We start from the raw sequence: 25,710 nt of genomic DNA, 5'->3' as shown, positions 1-25,710 counted from the left end.
CTGCTATCTAATTCCAGAACGTTTTCATCACCCCACAAAGAAACCCTTGTCCATTATCAGTCACTCTCCATTCCCTTCTCCCTTTAGATACCACCAACCTCTAATCTACTGTGTGTTTCTGGGGGTTTGTAAATCTTGAATATTTCTTGTAAATGGAATTATACAGTATGTGACCTTTGGTTTCTGGCTTCTTTCTCTTAGCGTAATACCCTCAAGGTTCATCCATGTCATGGGAAATCTCATTGTTTCTTTCCTTCTGTTGCCAAATAATATTCCATTGTAGGAATGTACCGTAGTTTATTTATTCAAATTTGTCCATTCATCAGAGGTTTTGAATATTTCCATTTTTTTGTCTGCTATAAATATTCATGTACAGATTTTTGTGTGGACATATGTTTTCAATTCGAGGATTCAAATTGCTGCATCATGTGGTAACTCTGTGTTTAATTTTTTCAGGAACTGCCAAACTGTTTTCCAAAGTAGCTACACCGTTTTATATTCCCCCGGCAATATGTGCGGATTCTGGTTTCTCCACATTCTTGCCAATGCTTGTTGTTTCCATCTTTTTGGAAACCATTTTATAACCATTTGATTGGGTGTGAGGTCTCATTATGGTTTTGATTTCCAGTTTCCTAATGACTGATGATGTTGAACGTCTTTTCACATGCATATTGACCATTTGTAATATCTTCTTTGGAGAAATGTGTACTCAAATCCCTTAGCTGTTTTAAAAATGGATTATCTGTGTTTTTATTCTTGAGTTTTAAGAGTCCTTTATATATTCCGGATACACATTCCTTATGAGATACGTAATTTGCAAATATTTTTCTTCCATTCTTTTGGTTGTCTTTTCACTTTCTTGATAAAGCACACAGGTTTTTAATTTTGATGTAGTCCAGTTTATTTTTTCTTGGTTGCTTGTGCTTTTAGCATCAAACCTAAGAAAACATTTCTTAACCCAATGTTCATGTTTTTTTTCTAGGTGTTTTATACTTTTAGCGCTTACATTTAAGTCTGTGGTCCATTTTAAGCCATTTTTGTATATGTTGTATAAGTAGGTAGGGGCCCTACTTCATTTTTTTCCTAAAGATATATAGTTGCTCCAGCACTGTTGATTGCAAAGACTGTTCTTTCCCCATTGAATTGTTTCTTGGCACCCTTGTTGAATATCAACTGACCATAAATGTAAGGGTTTGTTTGGACTTCTACTTCATTCCATATTTTTTAAAATGGTATTTATGACTCTGTCACTTAGTCTGTTACCTTCATAGTTGGTTCAACTCTTTGTATCTTAGTTCTCTAGTCTTTAAAATGAGTAAAAATAGTAAGTACTTCATGGGATTACTGTGAGGACTAAAGGAGATTATATGTGGGAGGAGGTTAGAGCAGTGCCTGGTTTGTAGAAAGCACTCAGTGTGTGTTAGCTGTCACCTTCACCACCGACGTCCGGTCGCCATCATCACCACCGTCACTAGCCCCATCATAAAACTGAAATGGGATCTAAATTGTATGTGATTTGTCTCCTTTATTGGATTATAAACGCTGAAATAAGATACCGTGCTCAAAGAGTATGTGATTGACAAGAGAGAGGACATGGAGCAAAGAGGACTGAGGGCAAACTCTGGGGAAACACTTGCATTTAGGCATCTTTATTAGAGTAGACTAAATGATTTTTTAAAATATGTGCATAAGAAATACTATAGAGTCTTTGTTTTAGGATAATTTGGGCATATGGGGGTCAGGTGGAAAGTTCTGTAATTATTTTGGTTTATAAAGAAGTTCTGGAATAGGAGTTATGTCCTAGTGTTCGGGGACTATGAGTCTTCAAATTTTTGTAAATAAAATGTTTAGTCCAGTGTCCTTAGCATTACTATTTTAAGAGTGCTAAGCAAATGTTGGCCATTTCCAAAGTCCAGTTTAGTATCAGTAATCACCCCCATTTAGTATTATGTGAAACATATCCTAGAAATGGTATCAGAACTTATTTGTTCTCTAAAATTTAGCCGCTTTGATTTATGGTAAGCGCATATGTGTCTAATAGCGACTTCAGTGTTGGAGGACTTAGAAAGATGCCGTCTCTCTCTTGCTCTGCTGCTCTTGCATTCGTACTGTTAGCATGCGACTGACGTTTTCTATATTAATTGTGAATTTATATAACGGTTGACAAACCGTATGACTGAGTCTTAGCACTCTGCTGTACTTCATAATATCTGCATTCCTAGAGTTTTTTATTAAGCAAATAAGCAGAAGTTATTGCTTTAAACCTCCTTTCTATCTAGTAATCAGTTAACTGTCACAATTTTCTCTTAATTGTGAAATGAAAGAACCAAGTATTTTGGGAGTCTGTTTCTTGCATTATGCTTAAATTTTTCTCCTTATGTTTTAAAATTTATTTTCCTAGATCTTTTTTCCCCTATGGTGGTGCTTAATTTCTAGGTTTTCTATATTTTAAAAATCTGATATGCTTATTACTCCTAGATGTCATTTGTCAGAGTGAACCGTTACAGTCCCCGGGGAGGGGGAAGGAAAGCACTGAAAGTTAAGAAGAAGAAAACACCAGTGAAGCAAGAATGGGATGTAAGTCTGTGGGATAAGAAGCTATGTAACGGTGCTCTGGAGGAACGGGTGTGCTGAACAGGCCCCAGTGGGTCGGGACAGTGCTTCGGATGCGGCTCAGCATGTAACAGGGTAGCATGGGTTTATGGGCATGTTACATCCTCGGTTTCAGGGGGGAGAGAAGAATTCTTTGAGGAGTGCTTGTTAGGATACAGGAGTTGAGGCTGTATGCTAAAAAGCACAGGAGTTGAGGCTGTACCTCTGCTTCTTTTGAAGAGCCGGGATCTTACAGGATCGGGTAGTATGTTTTTAAAAAGTGCCCCCATCTCACTTTGAGAACGTGCTGCTTTAAGAAGACCACTCTAGCCCTGGCTGGTGTAACTCAGTGGCTTGAGCACGGGCATGTGAACCAAAGGATCGCGGTTCGATTCCCAGTCAGGGCACATGGCTGGGTTGCAAACCAGCCCCCAGCAGGGGACACATGAGAGGCAACCACACGTGGATATTTCTCTCCCTCTCTCTTTCCCTTCCCTTCTAAAGATAAATAAAATCTAATAAATAAATAAATAAAATTATTTTTAAAAAAAGAAGACCACTCTAGCTGACCCGTGTCACTGATGTCTGAATTTTGGGGGTCATTCTTTATATTTCCCCATAGCAAGCAATGATGCCATAATCACATGAGAGGTGTTTTTGGCTGAAAAGGTGGATGATCATTGCTCTCTTACCCCTCACATTGTTTATTGCTCATATTCAGAGGCTGGTCGTTTGCAGTACAAAGGTTCTCTTAAGATAAAAGACAAGTCTCAGGTACCTGGGACATGATCCATGGCTCCCATCCTGATTATTGTTGCCTGGTATTACCAAGGAGATTTTTATCTTCTGCAGCCTGGTACTTGGGTTTGAACCATGGGACTTTTTATTTTATTTTATTTTTAAAAAATGTGTTTATTGATTTGAGAGAGAGAGAGAGAGAGAAACATTGACATGAGAGAGGAGCATCAATGTGCCTGCACCAGCGGGGGTGGGGGGACGGGATTGAACTTGCAACCTAGGTGTATGCCCTAACCGAGAATCAAACCCCCAAACTCTTGGTGTGTGGGATGATGCTCCAACCAACTGAGCCCTACCAGCAGGGCTTTAGCTGCCTTTGCATTCCAGTTTGGATCTCAGAGATTCTTTTAGACTTGGAATCTTCTGGGTTGTGACTAATCATCTTAGCCAATTATCCTGAGCAAACTGATGGTGTTTGGAAGTGGAACAGAGAGACTTCTGTGTTTAAATTTGCTTTGTTGCCATCTGATTGGCTATAAAATATTTTTTATAAGGGTGTAATTCTAAGGTAATGAAACTGATGGAAGGGAAAAAATGCACACAACATAAATATTGTCTCCTTCAGAGTGGTTATTTTGGGAAGTTCGGTTTTTATTCTGATTTGCTGAAAACATAATTGAAACCCATCATTCGAAATTGCATCAGAACCTTTCTCAATTACTTTTTATCTCCAGTGCTGGAAAAGTATGGTTTTTGAAGGTAGACTGAACTTGAAAGGAGTTGTAAGTCATTTGGAGTGAATGTTAAATGAAGGAAGAGAGATAAACTGAATAATATTGTTTTGATAAAAAGTGAGATTTTTTGAAATGGCTTGTAAATTAGATTTAAAGGCAATTTTAAAAGAAAATTGTTCTAAGTGGCAATATTATTAATGAAATTATATTTTCTTCCAAGAGAACTAATTCCAAGCATATCACTTACTTATATGCCTCAATTCTATTATGATTATTAAAAATAATCCTCATGATCTTAGAGTTGGATCATGTGATTTTCTAAATGAATATGAAAGGAACAATAGTTTTAGCAGAGAAAGCCTTGAGGTAAATACAAAGCATGGCCAAAAAAGTCTTTGAATACACCAACAGCTATTTTACCAGTTCTGTATATTTCTCTTAGGAGTAAAGCTCTAAGTTGTTTTATTTCCTGCCTTACCAAATTTGTATAACAAAATGGCTGAAGTCATTCTGGAAAGGGCCAAATCGCAGGACTGCTGCTTGGAGCTCCCCAGGCCGTGCAAGGCGGCGCAGTCCCAAGAGAGTGCTGTTAACGTAGACTAGGATAGTGACGGTACCTCCCGCGTTGTGCAGAGTGGTAGCCCTGCCGTGTTCGTTTTGTGCCTTCTTACTTATGTGACTATTTTCACATTTTGTGAAATTATACAAGCTCCTCTCTTATGATGGGTTCCGTGCTTAAGGTGTTGAAATGATCACAAATTGGGCCTCTCTGTAGTGATCACAGTTTATGTTTTAGGAATTTTTAGCAGTGCCCCATTCCGTGGAATATAGTTAGAAAACTATAACTCTAGCTTATACTTATCTGAATTATATACTACCCTCTTTTATTCATTGTTTTTTAATAAAATGTATACCTGCTTGTTGAATTTAGTCCTTCTGTAAGACACTTAATAGGCTGTTACTTTCTACAAGACACCTATAAGTTATCCATATTAATATTCAAATTGAGAATACTGGTTCCTGAAAAGAAAGACTTTTTGGTCCCAGGAATTTGAATTTGTCTTGAAATCCAGTACATACTCACACCTAAAATCCAATACATACTCACTCCTAAAATCCAGTACATACTCACACCTAAAGACACACAAATGAACTATATCTGTTAATAGGTATGATGTAACTTTCTGGAGAATGTGAAAGAAATATAGTTAAGAAATTTGAATAACAAACTAGCATTTTATTTCAATTTAAATACATATATTTACTTTATATAATGTAAATATACGATAATTTTATTAATATTTCAAATTAAAGTAGAATCTTCATCTTGTTAGATTGTGATGATCAAGCCTCTTAACTCTTCAAAGAAAGGTTTCTTGGAGACCAGCATGCTTAATTAAATATAGTCTTTTAACTGAGATCTATCTGGTATGTAAAAAAGAAAGGAAACTAATGTCATGAAATATAAACTGAAACTGATTTCAAATGGTTTTTTAACCTAAAGAGAATCTTTCTCTAAGAAAATTACACAAAGAAAGTGAATAACTTCCTTTTAAAAAGATTTTATTTATTTATTTTTAGAGAGAAGGAAAGGAAGGGAGAAAGAGAAAGAGAGAAACATTGTTGTGGGAGAAATACATTGATGGTTGCCTCTTGCATGCCCCCAGCTGGGGACCTGGCCCACAACCCAGGCATGTGCCCTGACTGGGAGTCAAACTGATGACTTTTGGATTTGCAGGCTGGCACTCAATCCACTGAGGCACACCAGCCGGGGAAAAAGGGAATAACTTTGGCCCTGGCTGGTGTAGCTCAGTGGATTGAGCGCGGGCCTGCGAACCAGAGGATCGCGGTTTGATTCCCAGTCAGAGCACATGCGTGGGTTGTAGTCCAGTTCTCTGCAGGCCAACTCCCAGCAGGGGATGCACAAAAGGCAACCATACATTGATGTTTCTCTCCCTCTCTCCTTCCCCTCTAAAGATAAATAAATAAATAAAATATTAAAAAGAAAAAGAAAAAGGGAATAACTTTAAAATTCTACTTTTAACCCTTTAGTAAATGCTAATGTTTTATGAGAAAGCTTTTTCTTTAAAGAAAGTTTGTCTTTTTTGCAGAATACTGTGAATGATCTAACAGTTCATCGGGCAACACCTGAAGATCTGGTAAGTTTAATATCAAAAGTTAAGATTTGTTTAGTGTTTATTTGATAGTTGGTTTCTAAACTTTGGAATAGAAACCAGAGATATTTCCTGGAAGTTGTTATATTTAGTCTTGCTTATGTCAATATAAAATAAGAAATTATATCTTCTGGGCTTCCCATTTTTTACCTAAATACCAATTAGCCAAGGTTAAACCCAGGTTCTCGAACAGCCAAACCTGGGTTCTCAAACATCTTATCTCAAACAATTTGGTTCTCGACCAAGTTGTTCACAGAAAAAATGTCTCTGTTGTCAGACAAAGCATTGGTGCTCCACTGGACAACCCTTTTATGCGATTAAAGTTGAATATCTGTTCTCAAACTTAAATTGTGCAATTTGTAATTGATGAGGTAGAGAAGAGGGAAGGGAGGATTGATATTCCTATTTCACTAGTCAAAGAAATGCTTGGGAAATGGGGAGAATTGCAAAGTTTTTATTTATTTATTTATTTAATAAGTTTTAAAATTTATTTATCTTTAGAGGGGAAGGGAAGGAGAGAAGGAGAGAAATATCAATGTATGGTTGCCTCTCATGAGCCCCCTGCTGGGAACTGGCCTGCAACCCAGGCATGTGCCCTGACTGGGAATCGAACCGCAATCCTGTGGTTCGCAGGCCCGCGCTCAATCCACTGAGCTATACCAGCCAGGGTGAGAATTGCAAAGTTTTATTTAGAAATATCACTCTGACAAAAAAATAATAAACCGTGCAATATACTTGTTCAGTGACAATGCCGTTTCACTTCAGGCAAGTGTTAAAACATAGGCAAAAACAAACACTATTGGATAGGTTTTTAGTGAGCCAGAGGCTGAGTGAGCCTGAAGGAAGTTCTAGTGAAGCAAAGAGACAAAAGACAAAGAATGCAGAAGAACAGCTATCTGACATTGTTACGGAAGGGGACCCCCCTTCGAACAGTAACATCCCTCTATCCCTCCTCTCCACGTTCAGTCATTGATAGCTCTCAACATTGAAGGTAAGTTCTAGTGTGTACATAAATTTTCATTTTTGTATTGTACATTTCATTTGCTTTTTGTTAAATTTTCATTTACACCTAATGTCTTTGTTTTTAACATGTTTATTTTTAGATTAAACAGTATAGTAGACATGTACTATATATAAGAAAGTTTAAAACAGAATCATTTGGGGGTCTGGAACTAATTAATTCAATTTACATTATTATGAGGAAAAATGATTCGGTTTTCAAACAAATTTCTTCTTGAACAGCCTTCCAGAACTAATTAAGTTCGAGAACTGAAGTTCCACTGTATTAGAATTCACTAGATAGGTTTGGTTTATATTGGCATGGCCAAAAGTTCATTTAGTTTCATCTATGAAATTAAAGACACTTACTTCATTTTCACCAATAACTTTATTGATTTTGTCAGCTATCTCTCATGTAGTATAATGTTTATTGTTCTCTATTAACATCTTGATTTGGTTCCTATCAACTTCTACTGGTCTACCCGACTGGAGCATCACCCAGCGAGAAATCTCCAGCATGAAACCTCGCAAACCACTTTTGACCTGATTGACCAGTTGTAGCACCTTCTCCATACACTGCATGAATCTTATTTTGTGTTTCAGTTGAATTTTTACCTTTCTTGAAATAATAAAGCATAATATACCCAAAATGTTGCTTATTTTCTCCCATCTTCAGTATTAAAACTGCTATACAAAAATTCATCAATTTTGATACTTTTTTTAAATGCACACTAGTGTGACAGCTGTCACAATACAGTCTAACAAAATCGTTTTGAGTGAAGTTAAAGACAACTAAGTGCTACCGGAGCTGTCTTACAGAAAAACCAAATAACTTTTGGCCAACCCAATAGTTTAAATCTCTGTAGTCCAGTATTGCCTTGTGTACATCTATCATTTTCCCTGTCTGTAGACATCTTCAGCATTATTTACTATTACTTCTTTGTACAAATATACTGGTCTAGTCAGTGTGGTAATTTAGTCCTTGGGCAGGCTATGTATATTTTCATATTTGAGACCAAATTAATTCTAATTTCCTTAGTTCGAACAGCTTCCCTACTTTATTACCTGTCTAATTCTTACTTTGATTCCTCATCATAGTCTTTTTAAAAGTTTCTACTATATATAGTTTTTTTAAAATGGCTTTATTGAGATATAATTCATATACCATAAAATCCACCCTCTTAAAGTATATAGTTTATTGATTTTTAAAATATATTCACAGGTTAGGTGACCATCATTACTTTCTAGTTATAGGACATTTTTATCACCCCCCCCAAAAAAACTCTGTACCCATTAACAATCACTTCCTATTCCGAGCTCCCACCCTTACCAGATGCGTGGCAACAATGAATCTACTTTATGGCTGTATGGATTTGCCCATTGTGGACATTTGGGTTGTTTCCACTTTTTGATTATTACGAACAATGCTGTTTTGAACATTCATGTATACGTTTTATCTAAGAAAATATGTTCCCAGTTCTCTTGGGTGTATACCTAGGAGTGGAATTGATACATCCAGTGATATCCGTATTACTTAACTTCCTGAGGAATTGCCAAACTGTTTTTCAGAGTGGCCATAACAGTTACATTCTCACCAGCGTGTGTGAGGGTTCCAGTTCCTTCACATCACTTGTCAGTACTTGGTCTTGTTATCATTTTGGCTTTGGTTCTCCTACTGGGTAGAAAGTGAAATCTCATCATGGTTTGGGCTTGCATTTCTCTAGTGACTAATGATGTTGAGTGGTTGAACATCTTTCCATGTGCTAATTGGTCATTGTTGGCCATAGTATCCTCTTTGAAGGAATGTATATTAAAATCTTTTAGTCATTTTAAAATTGAATTATTTGTGTTTTTATTGTTCAGTTGCAAGAGATTTTTTTTAGTATATGTATATTCTGGATATAAGTTCATTACGAGATAAATGTTTTCAAATATTTTTTCTCATTCTCTTGGTTGTCTTTTCACTTTCTTGACAATGTTCTTTGAAGCACAAAAGCTTGTTAGTTGTGATGGAGTACAGTTTGTCTAATATTTTTTTTGTCATTTGTGCTTTTAGTGTCATACCTAAGAAACCATTATCTAACTGCAAGTTCACAAAGATTTACTCCTGTATTTTCCTTGTTTAAAAAAATTTACTGAATTTATTGGTATGACATTGGTAATAAAATTATGTGGGTTTCAGGCATACAGTTCTATAACACTTCATCTGTGTGTTGTCTTGTGTGTTCACCACCAAAGTCAAGTCTCCTTCCTTCACTATTTACTCCTCTTCTACCTGCCCCAGCCCTGCTCCCTCTGGTTGTTATCACTATGTTTTCTTTTAAAAGTTTTATAGTTTTAGCTCTTATGTTTAGGTGTCTGATCCATTTTGAGTTAAATTTTATATTTAGTGTGAAATAGAGGTCCAGCCTTATTATTATTATTATTATTATTTTGCAAATGGATATCCAGTTTTCCAAGTACCATTTGTTAAAAAGACTGTTTTCTCCTTATTGAGTTTTCCTGGTAGCCTTGTTGAAAATCAGTTGTCCATAATATAAGGGATTAGTTTGGACTCTCAATTCTCTTTCGGTGATCTTTATGTCTGTCCTTATTCCGGTACCGCACTGTCTTGATTATTATAGCTTTGTAGGAAGTTTGAAGGCCTAGTAAGTACGACAGTGAGAACTGTCGTACCTACTACCTACGTACGGCATTGAGTATATGCCATTGGATGCATACTGTTGATCTTTGTCTACGTCCAGTTTCCCTGGGCAGATTATTAGTGCTTTTGAGGGATAGGAGCTGTATTTTCTACATCTTTCTGTACCTAGGAATCTTAATCCTGGTAGCTCATTCAGTGTTCATTGAGGATAATGATGCTAGACTGATTAGATTTTTTTTATTATGACAAATTTCGAACTCATGTGAAAGTGCAGAGTTACCAAGAGCTCCCATATACTGTTCACCCAGATACAGCATTATTAAAATTTTTAAATAATGCCTTCATTTGTCATATCCTTCTCTAGCTTTGCTGAAGCATTTTAAAACACGTCTCAGAGAACATGTCATATTGTACCTATATATTTAGTTTGTATTTTAAAAAATATAGACATTTGCTTATATAACCACAATACCATTTCTACACCTAGCAAAAGTAATATTTTTTGGCATTACCTAATTCTCAGTCCACATTCAAATTTTCTTGGTTGTCTTAAAAACATCATCTTCATTTGTTTTTTGAGACTCAGAATCCCAACATAGTATTTGGTTGTTAGTCTCTTAATGAACTTATTTCTTATTTACATGGTGAAAACTCAGCAGTACGTTTTATCAGATGCTGTGCTGGTTTTGTTTATAGTTCTAAACACTAGAGTAACCGTTAAGCCAATATCTGTTTTTATTTTTTAGCCACGTCAGTGAACTCCTCCCCTCTAGCTCGTAGGTGGTGGCTCAGAATCTCTGTTTCTGCTTCAGGAGTTCTACTTCCCTGGAGTCCCTCATCTCCAGTGACCCTCTCCACATGCAGCCGTCACAGGGCGCTAGATACACTGCATTCTTAGTTCTTAGTAGTGATGTGTGAGTGGTATGAAATGGGTGAGTGTTTGCCGAAGATGGCTCGGTGGGTTTTATGCCTTTTACGCTGTGCTCAGTGTGTGTGTATGTGTAATTGTACGTGTATACACATATGTAACTGAAAAGCTTAATGAAATATTTAGTATGTACAGTGTCTATTATTTTCTGTTCTGTATTCTCTTTCATTTAAAGTGTGTTGGTTTTGACCTAGTAGTTGATTTTTACCATCCACAAAATGAGTCCTAGCATGCAGTTTGAAAAACACTAGTTTATTGGACAGTCTTGTACAAAGGAAGTAGAAATTAATACACTTTTTATTTTGTCTTATAGCTGGGTCTAGTAGTTCTAGGTATAGAAGACTGAAAATTTTGGCTGTGAATATATATACATATATCTATATGTATATAAGTACACATATGTTGAGTCAGAAAAAATTTAAAAAGACGAAGTATATTTGGTGGTCCTACCATCTGAATAGGCAACTCTTTTTCTCCTGAAACGTTCTTTTATAATCTTTTTTTCCCTATGTAGGTACGTCGTCATGAAATACACAAATCAAAGAACAGAGCATTAGTGCACGTGGAACTCCAAGAAAAAGCTTTGAAGAGAAGATGGAAGAAGCAGAAACCGGAAATTTCTAATCTTGAGAAAAGGAGATTGTCTATCATGAAGGAGGTGATGCTGAACTGCAATATCTTAGAGTTAGAAAGGGATAAATAGGTTTCTCTGTCTTCCCCCAAATTTGATTCACGTTGGAGAGCCTATAATTACTGCATCCCTATACAGAGGTCTACGTGTGGACTTGGGAAAAGCAGTAGGGACAGATCTGGCCTCACAACTTAGACTCTCCGGTGTGAATCGCAGTAAGCAAGTTATTAACTTCTCAGCCTGAGTTTTTTCATCCTTAAAATGGGAATAACACTACTTGCCTGATTGTATTATTTTTTTTAAAAAATATTTTATTTATTTATCTTTTTAGAGGGGAAGGGAAGGAGAGAGGAAAGAAACATCAATGTATGGTTGCTTCTCGCGCATCCCCTGCAGGGAACTGGCCCCTGCCGGAAACTGGCCTGCAACCCAAGCATGTGCCCTGATTGGGAATTGAACCGCGATCATCTGGTTCGCAGGCCCGCGCTCAATCCACTGAGCTACACCAGCCAGAGCCCTGGTTGTATTATTAAGAGATGTCTACAGTAGACATCTCTTAACAATCTCTCTGCCCAGGTTCCTTCCTCTGCAAGGAGTCTGGGCAGAGACTAGCAGAGAGGAGAGGGCAGTGGCTTGACTGGAGACCTCATTATAATTGATGTCAGGTCTTGATATGATAAAATTCTTCCTTCACATTCTTCTTCTGTCAATTATATCTCTTTGATAAGAGGTCAAAAATGCTTCGTGAAAAGTAGCAAATTCTTGAAACTGCCATTAGGAAATATTCTCTGTGTAATTTTTCTAGTGTAAACAATATATTATAATGCTCCATTTAGTCCCTTTCCTAAGCTCTAAACGCACATACTTGCAAGACGGCTAATTAGGGATAGAGATTTAGTGACTGGGATAATATAATTTAGGCTGTAACAGTGTTCTCAGATATCTCTAGAGTGATTGATGTACAGGTTTCCAGTGTGTCCACATCCTTGTAACAGCACAGTGGGCTTGGACAGGGGTTTATATCTTCATTGACACATCAAGAAACTAAGGTTAAAGTGGTTAGATTTTGCTTAGTATCTTTTGACTGGACCTAGGTTCCAGTCTTCTGGCTCCAACATCCTCTGTCTTATCCCATTCCAAAGCTTACTTTTTGTGGAAAGGACAAATCCAGCACTCTTAGTTTCTCTACCTGAGCGAGGCAGCTGCTTGGCCATAGCAGGGGAAGAAGATGAAGAAGGGGAAAAAGTCAGAATGTTACTTGGAGGCAAATAAGGGGAAATCGATTCCCAAATAAGGGAATTCCCTTATTTTCCCCTGTGTTTTAAAACAGTAACTGCGGTCATATTATATACTATGCACATGGCCTAGAGAAATTCTGGTGAGAGCATTTGCTACTAGATGTCCTGTTGACATGAGCCAGTGTTGGAAACTGGACAGTTTCCAATTTTGAGACTCCTTTCCACTTAAGAATGCCCTCTGGTGGTGATGGGTAGAGTGGACTTGCTTTTACACTAGCCTGCACCCTTGTTTGTAATTATGTTGAAAATGCACAAGCAGAGGCACTACTGTAAACCATTTTTGAAGTTCTTATTCCTCCAGGATAAAAACCTGAATTGTTGATAAATACAGAAACAAGCATCACATGTTTGTTTAATGCCCCAAAACTCATATTTTACATCATGATTTTGAAGTTATGGGTTATGAAATCACTTTAGTGATCGAAATCTTTGAGTTTATGGCTCAGAGACTCACACCTTTAAGTTTATGGCTCAAAGATTTATAACTTTAATCAGTGTTTTTTCAAACTGTGGATCACGACTTGTTAACAGATTGTGAAATCAAATTAGTGGAATTTCGTCCATCATTTTACAAAGTAGAACAGAAAAGTACCCTGGCCAGGTGGCTCGGTTGGAGTATCCTCCCATACACCAAAAGCTTGCAGGTTCGATTCTGAGTCAGGGCACTTGCCTAGGTTGCGGGTTCTGTCCCCAGTTGAGATGCATATAAGAGGTAACTGATTGATATTTCTCTCCCCGACCTCCCTTTTCCCCGACCTCCCTTTCTCTTTCCCTAAAATCAATAAACATATCCTCGGGTGAGGATTAAAAAAATAAAAATAAAAAAATTAAAAGTAGAACAGAAAGTTAAAAGAAAATATCAAATTGTTTTCCAAAGACTAAGGTTAAATGAACTTTTGTTTTGTTATATATTTACATTTACATTTACATGTGGGTTTGGGGTCACAATTTAATAGTGTACAGTACTTCTCAGGACTGTAGTCAAGCATTTGAAATCTACTAATCATTGTAATAGCCCCACCTGCTGGCACTTACAGATATAATCACGGAAGGGTTTTAGTAACCTATGGTTGTTACTATGCTTTGTGCCTTTACATGGATTTTTTCTTTGTTAATTGGTAAGTACACATTTTTTCTGAATAATAATATTTATCACTAATATGTGTCTAGATTCTTTCTGATCAATACAAGATGCAGGATGCATTGGAAAAATCTGATCATTTGATGGCTGCAGCCAAAGACCTGTTTGTTGATTTTCCTCGTAGGCGCACAGGTAAAGTATTCAACTCAGACAAAAGCTTCTTTTCCGTATTAACCACAAGGGGCTATTTGGAGGAATTTAAAATATTTTTTAGGCATTGTATTATTTATGTTATGAGTATTCTAGAGTAAGTAGCATACAAAAGTTGTCAGCCATACATTCATTATAATTTGTTCTTCACTAAGAATATTAACTATTATGAATTAGCTAAGGAAAAGTAAGTTGTTATTATCTACTAATGTTTTATGGTGCAATGTACAAGATTTTATAATTTAAAATATGACTTAATTTTTAGTTTACCAGTATTAAATTACCATATAATTGAAGTAACTGTGTTTATATGTAATTTGAGTAAAGCTTAATTTGAAATCTAAAGCAACTGAAGTCCCTCTCTGAAAGGAACATCCTTTCTTCTCACGTACATAGTATTGTTTCTGTGTATATAATTCATTGTTTGTTTTAATCTTTAAAAAGAGATAATTAGTTTATGGTTTGAATCCTGCTTCAGTCACTTATTAGTGTGACCCTGGGTCTGTTGCTTCAGGTCTTTGAGTTTCAGTTTACTGATCTGTAAAATAATAATAGTAGCAACTTTATTGGATTTTGTGAGGGTGAAATACTTTAATAAAGCATTTAGAACTGTGCCTGGCATATAGTAAGTAGTGTAAAAGTATAGGCTGATATTATCATTAAAATTTTTCATATGATGATACAAACCTACAGCAATATATAGTGTTTGTGAAATCACTTTAATTAAATGAAACAAAATCATCACAACATCTTCCTTTTGCAGGTTTTCCGAATGTAACGGTGGCTCCTGATTCCTCGCAGGGTCCCATTATAGTAAATCAAGACCCTGTCACCCAGGCCATCCTTGGGAAATCTGTCGTGGAGCCACAGGTATTGTGTTCTGCTTCCAGCCCAAGTGCTCATGCTGAAATTAAGTTTAAGTTGAGGTCGGCATTGTGGTAACCCTTTCAAAGGCCTGAATGCCAACAAATCCCAAGTTGTGGTGGTTAGAATTGTTCTCAATCATCTTGCACTTTCTGTGGTTAGAGTTTGCACTGAACAAGATAGGACTGGGTAGCTAACACACATTGAGTACTTACCTTGGGGGCAGGCACTATTATCCTTATTTAGCAGATGGGGAAAAAAGAAACTGAGGCCCAGAAAATTGAAGTGACTTGTCCAACATCATGTAGCTAGTTAGTATCCGAGATGACATTCGGATCCAGGCTGCCTGGCTCCACAGACTGCTGCCACCATCTGCCGGTACGGGAACAACAGAGTCGGTGGGTCTGTGTTCATATTCAGCTGCTGACTAGGTGTTTCATCTTGAGTTGACTTCTTAAGGTATCTGAGGTGGCTCAGTGTTTTTTGTTAAATGGTAATAGAATATATTCCTTTTGTGGTTGTTATGAGGGTCAGTTGAGATGTTATATAAAGTGCCTAGCATGACATTAGATAGCAGTTCTTCATTAGATGTTAGTTTCTTTTAATGTAGTAATATGTTTAAAAAGTAGCTACCCAAGAAAAGTGGTATTTATTGACTAGTTTTATGGGAAAATTGTAGCAGTAGAACTTTAACTAGCTGTATCCTGACCTAATTAGAATGCTTAATCAAAATGTTTAGAATTTTGAGATAATAAACATTTTTTAAAAGCCCATGAAAAGCTTAATACTAAAATAAAACTTCTTATGAATGATTATGACTCAGTACCTGTTTAATGCAATTTTCTAGTCTATATATCTTTTATGAAAAAAAGGGAAATCATCATTTAGAGGGATAATCCCAGGGAATTACAGCGTCCAGAATAATTAAAGACTTGATAAGTATCCTGTTTTCTACAAAGGCAATTAAATAGGCTGTTATATATATTTGAAATAGCCAAAAGCCATTAGTTATATCCCTAGCTAAAAACCACATATGTTTTGGTGCTTATTACAAAGTTATCTTTCAGATAATGGTGGTCTCTATCATGGGGCTGGGGAAGTGGCAAGAGCTGAGGTTAGAGAGACAGGGAAGAGCTGGGTTATGAAAGGCTAAGGAAGCAGGAAGTAAGAGGAGAGCCGCTAAAGGATTTTGAGAATGGAGTCATGATGAAATTGATTGTACCATAGAAGATGGATTGGGAGAGCCTCTGGGTGGAAGACTTAGCTTGGGATCTTAGTGAGGAGTGGTGAGGACCTGACCCAAAGCAGTGGCGGTAGGGAAGAAGATAGAGGGCAAGAGGGAGAGCTTGAGATATTAAAAGGGGTAGAACTGGCAGGACTGGGGTGGGTGATTGGCCGTGACAGATGAGAAAGAAAAATAATTCCCAGTTGCTGGCTTGAGCACCTGAGTAGATGGGGATGCTGTTTATGGTCTTAGGTAATATGCCAGGAGTGATAGGAGAGGCTTAGGAAGATGATCAGTTTTAGACATGTTGAGTATATGTGTATAGGATGTTTTACCAGCCATATCTTTTAGGCATTTAGGTAGTTGGATATAAATGTCTAGGGCCCAAGGAAGATCTGGGTAAAGATAGAAATTTGGAAATTAATAGCATTTGACTGGTAATTGCAAATCTTTTTTTAAAGATTTTATTTATTTATTTTTAGAGGGGAAAGGAAGGAGAGAGGGAGAGAAATATCAATGTACGGTTGCCTTTCATGCATCCCCTGCTGGGAACTGGCCTGCAACCCAGGCATGTGCCCTGACTGGGAATTGAACCGCGATACTCTGGTTTGCAGGCCCATGCTCAATCCACTGAGCTACACCAGCCAGGGCCTAATTGTAGCTTTGGAATTAAATATAAGCATTCAGAAAGTGAGCCACATAAAAGGAGAAAAAAAGTCCAAAGAGAAGAGCTTGAGTCATCAGATATAAGGGAGGGATAGAAAAAGAAAAACCAATAAATGACCAGGAACAGACAGAAGAAGGAAGAAACACCAAGAAAGTACATATAGTGGAAGTTAAAGGGAAGAGTATACCAAAGAAGGTATTTAAGGTTGTCCTGACTGGTGTGGCTCAGTGGGTTGAGTGTCGTCCAGCAAAGGTCGCTGGTTGCTTCCTGGTTAGGGCACATGCTTAGGTTGCTGGGTTAGGTTGTGAGAGCCAACCCATTGATGTTTCTCTGGCTCATCGATATTTCCCTTTCTTTCTGCCTCCCTTCCTCCTCTCTAAAAAAGATAATAAAATCCTTTTTAAAAGATTTTGAGGGAAAGAAATGAGTGGCCATTGATATCTGATGAGTCATAGAAATAAAGGAAGGCAAAGACTGACAAATATCCATTTGATTTAGGAACAAGTTTGTGATATTGACCTTGTAGAGAGCAGTTTGAGTGGTAGAACAGAAGCAAAGTGAGAGGGCACAGATGGTGAATGAGACGTGGAAGACACATCTTTCTGGGAGTGTGGTGGTGAAAGAGGATAGGTAGTAGCTTGAGGAGATGTAGGGTCAGGATAAGATGGGAGAGAGGTGCTCCTGTTTGAATGTGGGTGAGCTGAAGCCAGTGCCGAGAGAGAGGTTGAAGATGCAGGAGAAGGAAAGGGCAGATGATGGAGGAGATGAGAGGGTTTGGGCTGTAAAGCTTATGCAGGGACCTTAGAGAGAGGGACTGCTCTTCTATTATGATAAAAAGAAAGAAAGCGTGAGTATATATATAATCCACCAGTATTGTTATTCTGCTTTTTGTGTTGAGAAAGGCTCTTAATGAAGTAGATGATGAGGAAGAAGAACCTGTTAACAGCCAGTCAGAAGAAAGTGAGAATGAGTTGGATAACTCTTTAAACTCTCAGTCTAACATGAATGCAGAAAGGTATGTATATATGGTATAGATATCTACAGCACTTTTCTTTTTCCCAAGGCCATTATTGAGATATTTTGACATATAATACTGTGTAAGTTTAAGGTGCACAACTTGTTGATTTAATACATTTATGTATGCAAAATGATCACCATAGCATTATTTAATACCTCCATCACATAACATGATTACCATTTCTTTTTTGCGGTGAGAATACTAAGATCTGTTCGTTTAGCAACTTTATTAGCTGTAATCATCATGCTGTCCATTGGATCTCTAGAAGTTATTCGTCTTATTAGACGTCTTTATCCTTTTACCATCTCCCCATTTCCCCAACCTCCACAGCCCCTGTTAACCACAATTTCACTTTCTTTCTGTGAGTTCAGCTCTTTTAGATTCCACATTTAAGTGATACAGTATTTGTCTTTCTCTGTCTCACGTATCTCAGCATGACGCCCCTTCATCCACATTGTCAAAAATGGTAGGATGCCCTTTGTTAAATTACATTTTGTTGATTATACTATCACAGTTGTCCCAAGTTTTCCCCCTTTGACCCCATCCACCCAGCACCCCCCACTCCCTCAGGGAATCCCTGTATCATTGTTCATGTCTATGGGTCATGTGTAGGTTCTTTGGCTCCTTCATTTCCTACACTGTACTTTATATCCCCATGGAATTCTGCAATTACCTATTTGTACTTCTTAATTCCAAGATGTCTTCACCCATTCCCGCATATCCCCGCCCCCAAATGGCAACCGTTAAAACTCTCTTTGTATCTATGATTCTGTCTCTGATCTTCTTGATTGCTTAGTTTGTTTTTCAGATTCAGTTGTTGATAGATTTGTATTTTTGCCATTTTATTTATAGTTTTGATGTTCTTTTTCTTAAATAAGTCCCTTTAACATTTCATATAATAATGGTTTGGCGATGATGAACTCCTTTATGTTTTTCTTGTCTGGGAAGCTCTTTATTGACTCTTTGATTCTAAATGATAGAACAATCTTGGCTGTAGGTCCCTGCTTTTCATAACTTTGAATATTTCTTGCCAATCCCTTCTAGCCTGCAAAATTTCTTTTGAGAAATCAGCTGACAGTCTTATGGAAATTCCCCTGTAGGTAACTAACTGCTTTTCTCTTGCTGCTTTTAAGTTTTTCTCTTTATCATTAACCTATGACATTTTAATTATGATGTGTCTTAGAGTGGACCTCTTTGCATCCTTCTTGTTTGGGACTCTGTGCTTCCTGGACTTGCATGCTTATTTCCTTCCCCAAGTTAGTGAAGTTTTCTTCCATTATTTTTTCAGCTAGATTTCCAATTTATTGCTTTTTCTCTTTTCCTTCTGGCACCCCTATTTTGTAAATGTTGGAATGCTTGAAGTTGTCCCAGATGCTACTTATCCTATCCTTGGGTTGTTTTTTTAAAAAATTTTTATTTAACTCTTGTTCAAGTACAGTTTTCTTTCTTGTATTCCCAGCCCTGCCCCTCCCCCCCAGTGCTCCCCACCTCCTTCCCATCTCCACCCCCCACCTTAGTTATTGTCCATGTGTCCTTTATACTTGTTCATGTGAGTCCTTCCCCTTTTCCCCTGTGATTCTCTCCCCTCTCCCCTCTACATTTTGCTTGCTTGTTTGTTTTGTTGTTTAGATTCCTGTTAAAGGTGATATCATATGGTATTTGTCTTTCACCGCCTGGCTTATTTCACTCAGCATAATACTTTCCAGTTCCATCCATGATGTTGCAAAGGGTAGGAGCTCCTCCTTCCTTCCTGCAGCATAGAATTCCATTGTGTAAATGTACCATAGCTTTTTGATCCAGTCATTTGATGCCCATGCTCGATGGGCATCTAGGTTGCTTCCAACTCTTGGCTATTGTAAATTGTGCTGCTATGAACATCGGGGTGCATAGGTTCTTTTGGATTGGTGCTTCAGGGTTCTTAGAATATACTCCTAACAGTGGAATTGCTGGGTCAAAAGGCACGTCCATTTTTAGTTTTCTTAGAAAGTTCCATACTGTTTTCCATAGTGGTTGTACCAGTTTGCAATCCCACCAACAGTGAAGTAGGGTCCCCTTTTCCCCTCAACCTCTCCAACACTTGTTGTTTGTTTCTTTGTTTATGATAGCCATTCTGACTGGTGTTAAGTGGTATCTCATTGTGGTTTTTGATTTGCATCTCTCTGATAGCTAGCGATATCGAGCATCTTTTCATGTGTCTCTGGATCCTCTGTATGTCCTCCTTGGAGAAATGTCTGTTCAAGTCCTTTGCCCATTTTTTAATTGGGTTGCTCGTCTTCTTTGAGTGGAGTTGTGTGAGTTCTTTGTATATTTTGGAGATTAAACCTTTGTCTGAGGTATCATTGGCAAATATGTTTTCCCAAACTGTTGCTTCTCTTTGTATCTTGATACTGTTTTCCTTGGCCATGCAGAAGCTTTTAAGTTTGATGAGATCCCATTAGTTTATTCTTTCTTTTATGTCTCTTGCTCTAGGGGACGTATCAGTAAAAATATTGCTGCGTGGAATATCTGATATTTTCCTGCCAATGCTCTCCTCTAGGGCTTTAATGGTTTCATGGCTTATATTTAAATCTTTTATCCACCTTGAATTTATTTTGGTGTATGGCGTAAGTTGGTGCTCGAGTTTCATTTTTTTGCATGTAGTTGTCCAGTTCTCCCACAGTGGTTGAAGAGGCTATCTTTACTCCATTTTATGTTACTGCCCCCTTTGTCGAATATTAATTGACTCTAGAGATTTGGGTTAATTTCTGGGCTCTCTGTTCTATTCCATTGGTCTATGTGCCTGTTTTTATGCCAGTATCCTTGGTTTTTTTTTTAAATTCACTTTTCTTCTTGTTCTGATTGGTTGGTTTTTTTTCTTCCTTATGTTCCAGATCATTGATTTGATTCTCAGTTTCATCCATTATACTGTTGTTTCCCTGTAAATTGTTCTTTATTTTAATTAGTGGGTCATTAATTTCTGACTGGATGTTTTTTATGCTGTTGAGGTCCTCGCTAAGTTCCTTGAGCATTCTTATGACCAGTGACTTGAACTCTGCATCTGATAGATTGCTTATCTCCATTTTGTGTAGTTCTTATTCTGGGATTTTGATTTCTTCTTTGATTTGGGCCATGTTTCTTTGTCTCCTCATTTTGGCAGCCTCCCTGCATTTGTTTCTATGTTTTAGGTAGAGCTGCTATGACTCCCCGTCTTAGTAGTGTGGCCTAATTATAGTAGGTGTCCTGTAGGGTCCAGTGGCACAGCCTCCTCTATCACCCAAGCTGGGTACTCAAGTTGTGCCCTTTGTGTGGGCTGAGTATACTCTCCTCTTGTAGTTGAGCCTTGATTATTGTTGACAGGTCATTGGGAGGGACTTACCCAGGACTTACCCTTGCAGTCAGCTGCAAGGATTGTCTGTGACCTCTGACCACCAACCTCCATCCTCTGTGGAGGATCAGCTGTGCAGGGGTAGGTTGGTGGTGCTCTGATGTGGTCTGTTGCTGACTGCTAGGTGTGCAGGTCTTGGGGTTTTCTGGGTGGTGCAGGCCAAGGTCAGCCTCCTACTGCCCAGAACCACCCTGCCTGAGCTATAAAACAATTTGAGAAGGCTGCTACTTGTGCTGGGCTTAGAGATTCCCAGGTGAAGTCAAGCTGTGAATCTAGGCTGTTTATTGCTAGTGCTGGGCCTCGGTTTCTTAACAAGCGACAGGGGTCTGAGGGTTACCTGAGGCTGGCTCTTGCTCGGTTGAGAGGGTTTAGGAAGTTGTGAAGCATGAGCCAAGACCAGCCATTCACATGGAAAAGCAGCTTGGGTGGGCCCATAGGGTAGGTGGGAGGGAGTCTGTGGGGATCTCCAGGGCAGGGCAAACAGTGTTAGGTTGACAGAGACTCAGGTATGGTAACAGCCTGCTTGCTCTGTGGCTGTATGTAGGGAGGGTTCAGAAGAGGGACAGTGGCCTGCCTTTCTGTCTGGGAGAAGGCTGTCTCCCAACTTTCGCCTTGATGCCAGAGACTTCACTCTCTCTTTGTATGCCACTGCTTCCTTTCAAGCTGCTACCCTGGTGTTGGAGCTCAGAGGGAGTGAGTCTGATTAAGTCCACGTGTGGGTTATTTAAGAGAAATTGCTTGGGACTCCAAAAGTTTCTTCCACCAACTCAATCCTTGCTGGTTTTTGCAGCCAGAAGTTATAGGGGCTTATCTTCCTGGCACTGGGACCCTGGCCTGGGAGCCTGTTGTGAGGTTGAGACTCCTAACTCCCTAGATAATCCTCCTGAATTTTTATCCACCACATGTGGTTGTGGGACCAGTCTGTTCCATGTCTCCGCCCCTCCTCCCAGTTTGGACAGATGTGGTTTCTTTAATTCCGTAGTTGACAGACTTCCATTCAACTTGTTTTTTGCCAGTTCTGAATGATGCTTGTTTTATACAAGGAGGCAAGCCATGTTTACCTATGCTGCCATCTTGACCAGAAGTCTCTGGTAGAATTTTTTTTTCTCACAGCTCTATAACATTTCATTGTGTGCATGTGTATCTGTCTGTCTGTCTCACATCTTTATTCACTCATCTGTTGACAAACACTTAGGTTATTTCCACCTTGGCAATTGTGGAAAATACTGAAATCAACATGGGAATACAGATAACTCAGGGGTCCTGTTTTCATTTTCTTTGGCTATATGCCCATAAGTGGAATTGCTGGATCATATGGTAGTTCTATTTTAATGTTTTGAGAAACATTGTACTGTTTTCCATAGTGGTTGTACCATTTATATTCCCATCAATAGTGCACAAGGGTTCCCTTTTCCCCACATCATCACCAACACTTTTTGCCTTTTGACTTTTTCATGATAGCCATCCTAGTGGGTGAAGTGATATCTCACTGTGGTTTTGATTTGTGTTTTCTTGATGCTTAGTGATGTTGTGCACCTTTTTATGCACCTGTTGGCTGTTTGCATGTCTTTGGAAAGATACCTGTTTAAGTCCTCTGCCTATTTTGGGGGGGGGGCAGGAAAATGAATTAAGTTTTATTTATTCTAGGGCAAAGTTAAAGGGTTCTTTTGTTTCATTTTTTTTAAATCAAATCCTTGCACATTATTAACAAACAAACAAAAGCCCTGTTCATTTGCCATGATGTACTTTTTAAAATATGGAAATTATACCATTACACCATTATACCATTACAGTTGTTCTATTCCCCCCCTTTATTCCCCTCCACCCTCACACTCCCTCCCCCACCATTCTCCCCTCCTTAGTTTATAACCACGTGTCTCAAGTTCTTTAGATTCTATATTTCCCCCACTATTCTCGCCCTCCCCCCATCTATTTTCTACCTACCATCTATGCTATTTTCTGTGCCTTCTCCTCCCTTCTCTTCCTCCCACCCCCCTGTTTCTAACCCTCCATGTGTTCTTCATTTCTATGGTTCCACTCCTGATCTAGCTGTCCTCTTGGTTTGCTTTTGTTTTAGGTGTGGTTGTTAATAACTGTGAGTTTGCTGTCCTTTCACTGTTCATATTTTTCATCTTCTTTTTCTTATATAAGTCCCTTTAGCATTTCATATAATAAGGGCTTGGTGATGATGAACTCCTTGAACTTGACCTTATCTGAGAAGCACTTTATCTGTCCTTCCATTCTAAATGAAAGTTTTGCTGGATAAAGCAATCTTGGCTGTAGGTCTTTGGATTTCATGACTTGGAATACTTCTTTCCAGCCCCTTCTTGCCTGTAAGGTCTCTTTTGAGAAATCCGCTGACAGTCTGATGGGTACTCCTTTGTAGGTGACTGTCCCCTTATCTCTTGCTGCTTCTAGGATTCTCTCCTTCATTTTAGTCTTGGCTAATGTAATTATGATGTGCCTTGGTGTGTTCCTTCTTGGGTCCAACTTCTTTGGGACTCTCTGAGCTTCCTGGATTTCCTGGAAGTCTATTTCCTTTGCCAGATTGGGGAAGTTCTCTTTTATTATTTGTTCAAATATGTTTTCCACTCGTGGCTATTTCTTTCCCCCTTCTGGTACCCCTATAATCTGGATGTTGGAACGTTTAAAGATGTCCTGGAGGTTCCTAAGCCTCTCCTCATTTTTTTCAATTCTCATTTCTTCATTCCTTTCTGGTCGGATGTTTCGTTCTTCCTTCTGGTCCTTTCCATTGATTTGAGTCCCAGTTTCCTTTCCATCGCTATTGGTTTCCTGGACATCTCCCTTCATTTCAATTAGTTTAGCCTTCATATGTTCCTCTAATTTGTGACTATAATCAACCAGTTCTGTGACCATCCTGATAAACAGTGTCTTGAATTGTGTTTCTGAGAGGCTGGCAATTTCTCGGTCGCTTAGAGTTATTGGCTCTGGGACTTTGAGTTCTTCTTGCGCCATCTTTTGGGCTGTTCGTGCCTGTTCCGTAGCAAGATCGGAGCCCTAAAGTGTTCACTAGAGCAGGGCAACTCAGTCGCTGGGTTGTGACGTTGTATGTGGGGGCGGGGTCAAAGAGGGACAATGGCTTCCCTCTGCTGCCTGCCGCCGCGGCCCCCACCCGCACTGCAGCCACCACCCGCACTGCAGCCACCACCATCACCAGGCCCACGCATTTCATTCCACTGCACTCGAGTGTGCCACCACCGTCAGCCCTCCAACCACTGGGTTCGCCCCCTGGGGCCTGCGTGGTCCGTCTCACTGTGCGTGAATGTTCGACTGCGGTCAGTCTGCCCCACACCCCGACTGGTTCTGGGCTGCCTGCGCGCCTAGGTCGGGGCATCTGTCCTGCCTGACCCAGCTCCGCTGCTGGCTCCGCCTCTCTTACCGTCCCCGTTGAATGGTTCGTAGTTGTCGGACTTCGGTATAATTCAGTTTTGTGGTCTATGGGTGTGTCCTTCTTCTCCAAACCTTTGTTATATTCAAACTTGGCTGTGGGAGAAGGCACAGTGTTTCCACCTATGCCTCCATCTTGGCGGAAGTCCTCCTATGATGCACTTTTAAGTGAAACAAATAAGCTGTAACTACAGATAGGGATGTAACATGAAAAAAAACAGGAAAGAAAAAAAACAGAACAAAACCAAAAACAATCCAATCGGGAGTGTGGGGACCATGCTCATAAACATAGTGCCAACAACACTGTTTTGGTGGGTGATGATTTTCAGAGCATTTCTTTTTTAATATCTAAAGATCATTCTTGGCAGAGTCCCATAGGATTCTACAAAATTCTTATTTGCTGTTCTTTAATGTAATATTATGCTTGATAAATAAAGGGTGCCTCTGCCCATGTTTTAAATTTGATTATTATTATTTTGCTATTGTTATATGAGTTCTTTATATATTTTGAATATTAACCCCTTAACAGATAAAAGATTTACAAATATTTTCTCCCATTTCAAAAGTTGACTTTTCATTTTGTTGATTGTTTCATTTGCTATGCAGAGCTTCTTGGTTTGATGTAGTCTCACACTCTTATTTCTTTTTGTTGCTTATGATTTTTGTATCATATATAAAAATTGCTGCCAGATTAATGTCAGGGAGCTTTTCCCTATGTTTTGTTCTAGGAATTTTACCATTTCAGGTCTTTAATCCATTTTGAGTTAATTTTTGTTAAGTGGTGTATGATAGGGGTCCAGTTTTGTTCTTCTGTACTTGTTTATCCAGTTTTATCAGTACTATTTTATTGAAGAAACTATCCTTCCTTCTTGTCAAAAATTAGTTTACTGCTTATGTGGAGGTTTTTTTCTTGGCTCTTGACTCTATTCTATTGGGTTTTGTGTCTGTTTTTTTTAAATCCTCACATGAGGACATGCTTATTGATATTTTTAGAGACAGGGAGAGAAACATCAATGTGAGAGAGAAACATCAATCAGTTGTCTCTTGTATGTGCCCTGATCAGGGGCCAAACCCTCAACTTAGGCCTGTGCCCTGACTGGAAATCGAATCAACAACCCTTTGGTTTACAGGATGA

The 25,710-nt window shown here is 38.6% G+C and overlaps 1 protein-coding gene across 2 annotated transcripts in view; it reads left to right on the top strand.

The window, feature by feature from the left end:
• Window positions 1–25,710, top strand: part of SPICE1 (spindle and centriole associated protein 1) — a 61,875-nt gene that overhangs the window by 4,263 nt on the left and 31,902 nt on the right. For both annotated transcript variants that reach the window (XM_037057385.1, XM_037057384.1), the window contains exons 2-7: window positions 2,479–2,577; window positions 6,176–6,223; window positions 11,324–11,467; window positions 13,909–14,011; window positions 14,793–14,899; window positions 17,688–17,800. In XM_037057385.1, coding sequence (XP_036913280.1) covers window positions 2,479–2,577; window positions 6,176–6,223; window positions 11,324–11,467; window positions 13,909–14,011; window positions 14,793–14,899; window positions 17,688–17,800 — 614 coding nt within the window. The remainder of the gene's footprint in view (window positions 1–2,478; window positions 2,578–6,175; window positions 6,224–11,323; window positions 11,468–13,908; window positions 14,012–14,792; window positions 14,900–17,687; window positions 17,801–25,710) is intronic.

Source organism: Sturnira hondurensis, unplaced genomic scaffold, assembly GCF_014824575.4.
Source record: "Sturnira hondurensis isolate 20B ecotype Veracruz unplaced genomic scaffold, ASM1482457v3 Scaffold0009719, whole genome shotgun sequence".
In the NCBI taxonomy this organism is placed as follows: Eukaryota; Metazoa; Chordata; class Mammalia; order Chiroptera; family Phyllostomidae; genus Sturnira; species Sturnira hondurensis.
This window is presented reverse-complemented; position numbering and strand designations above follow the sequence as displayed.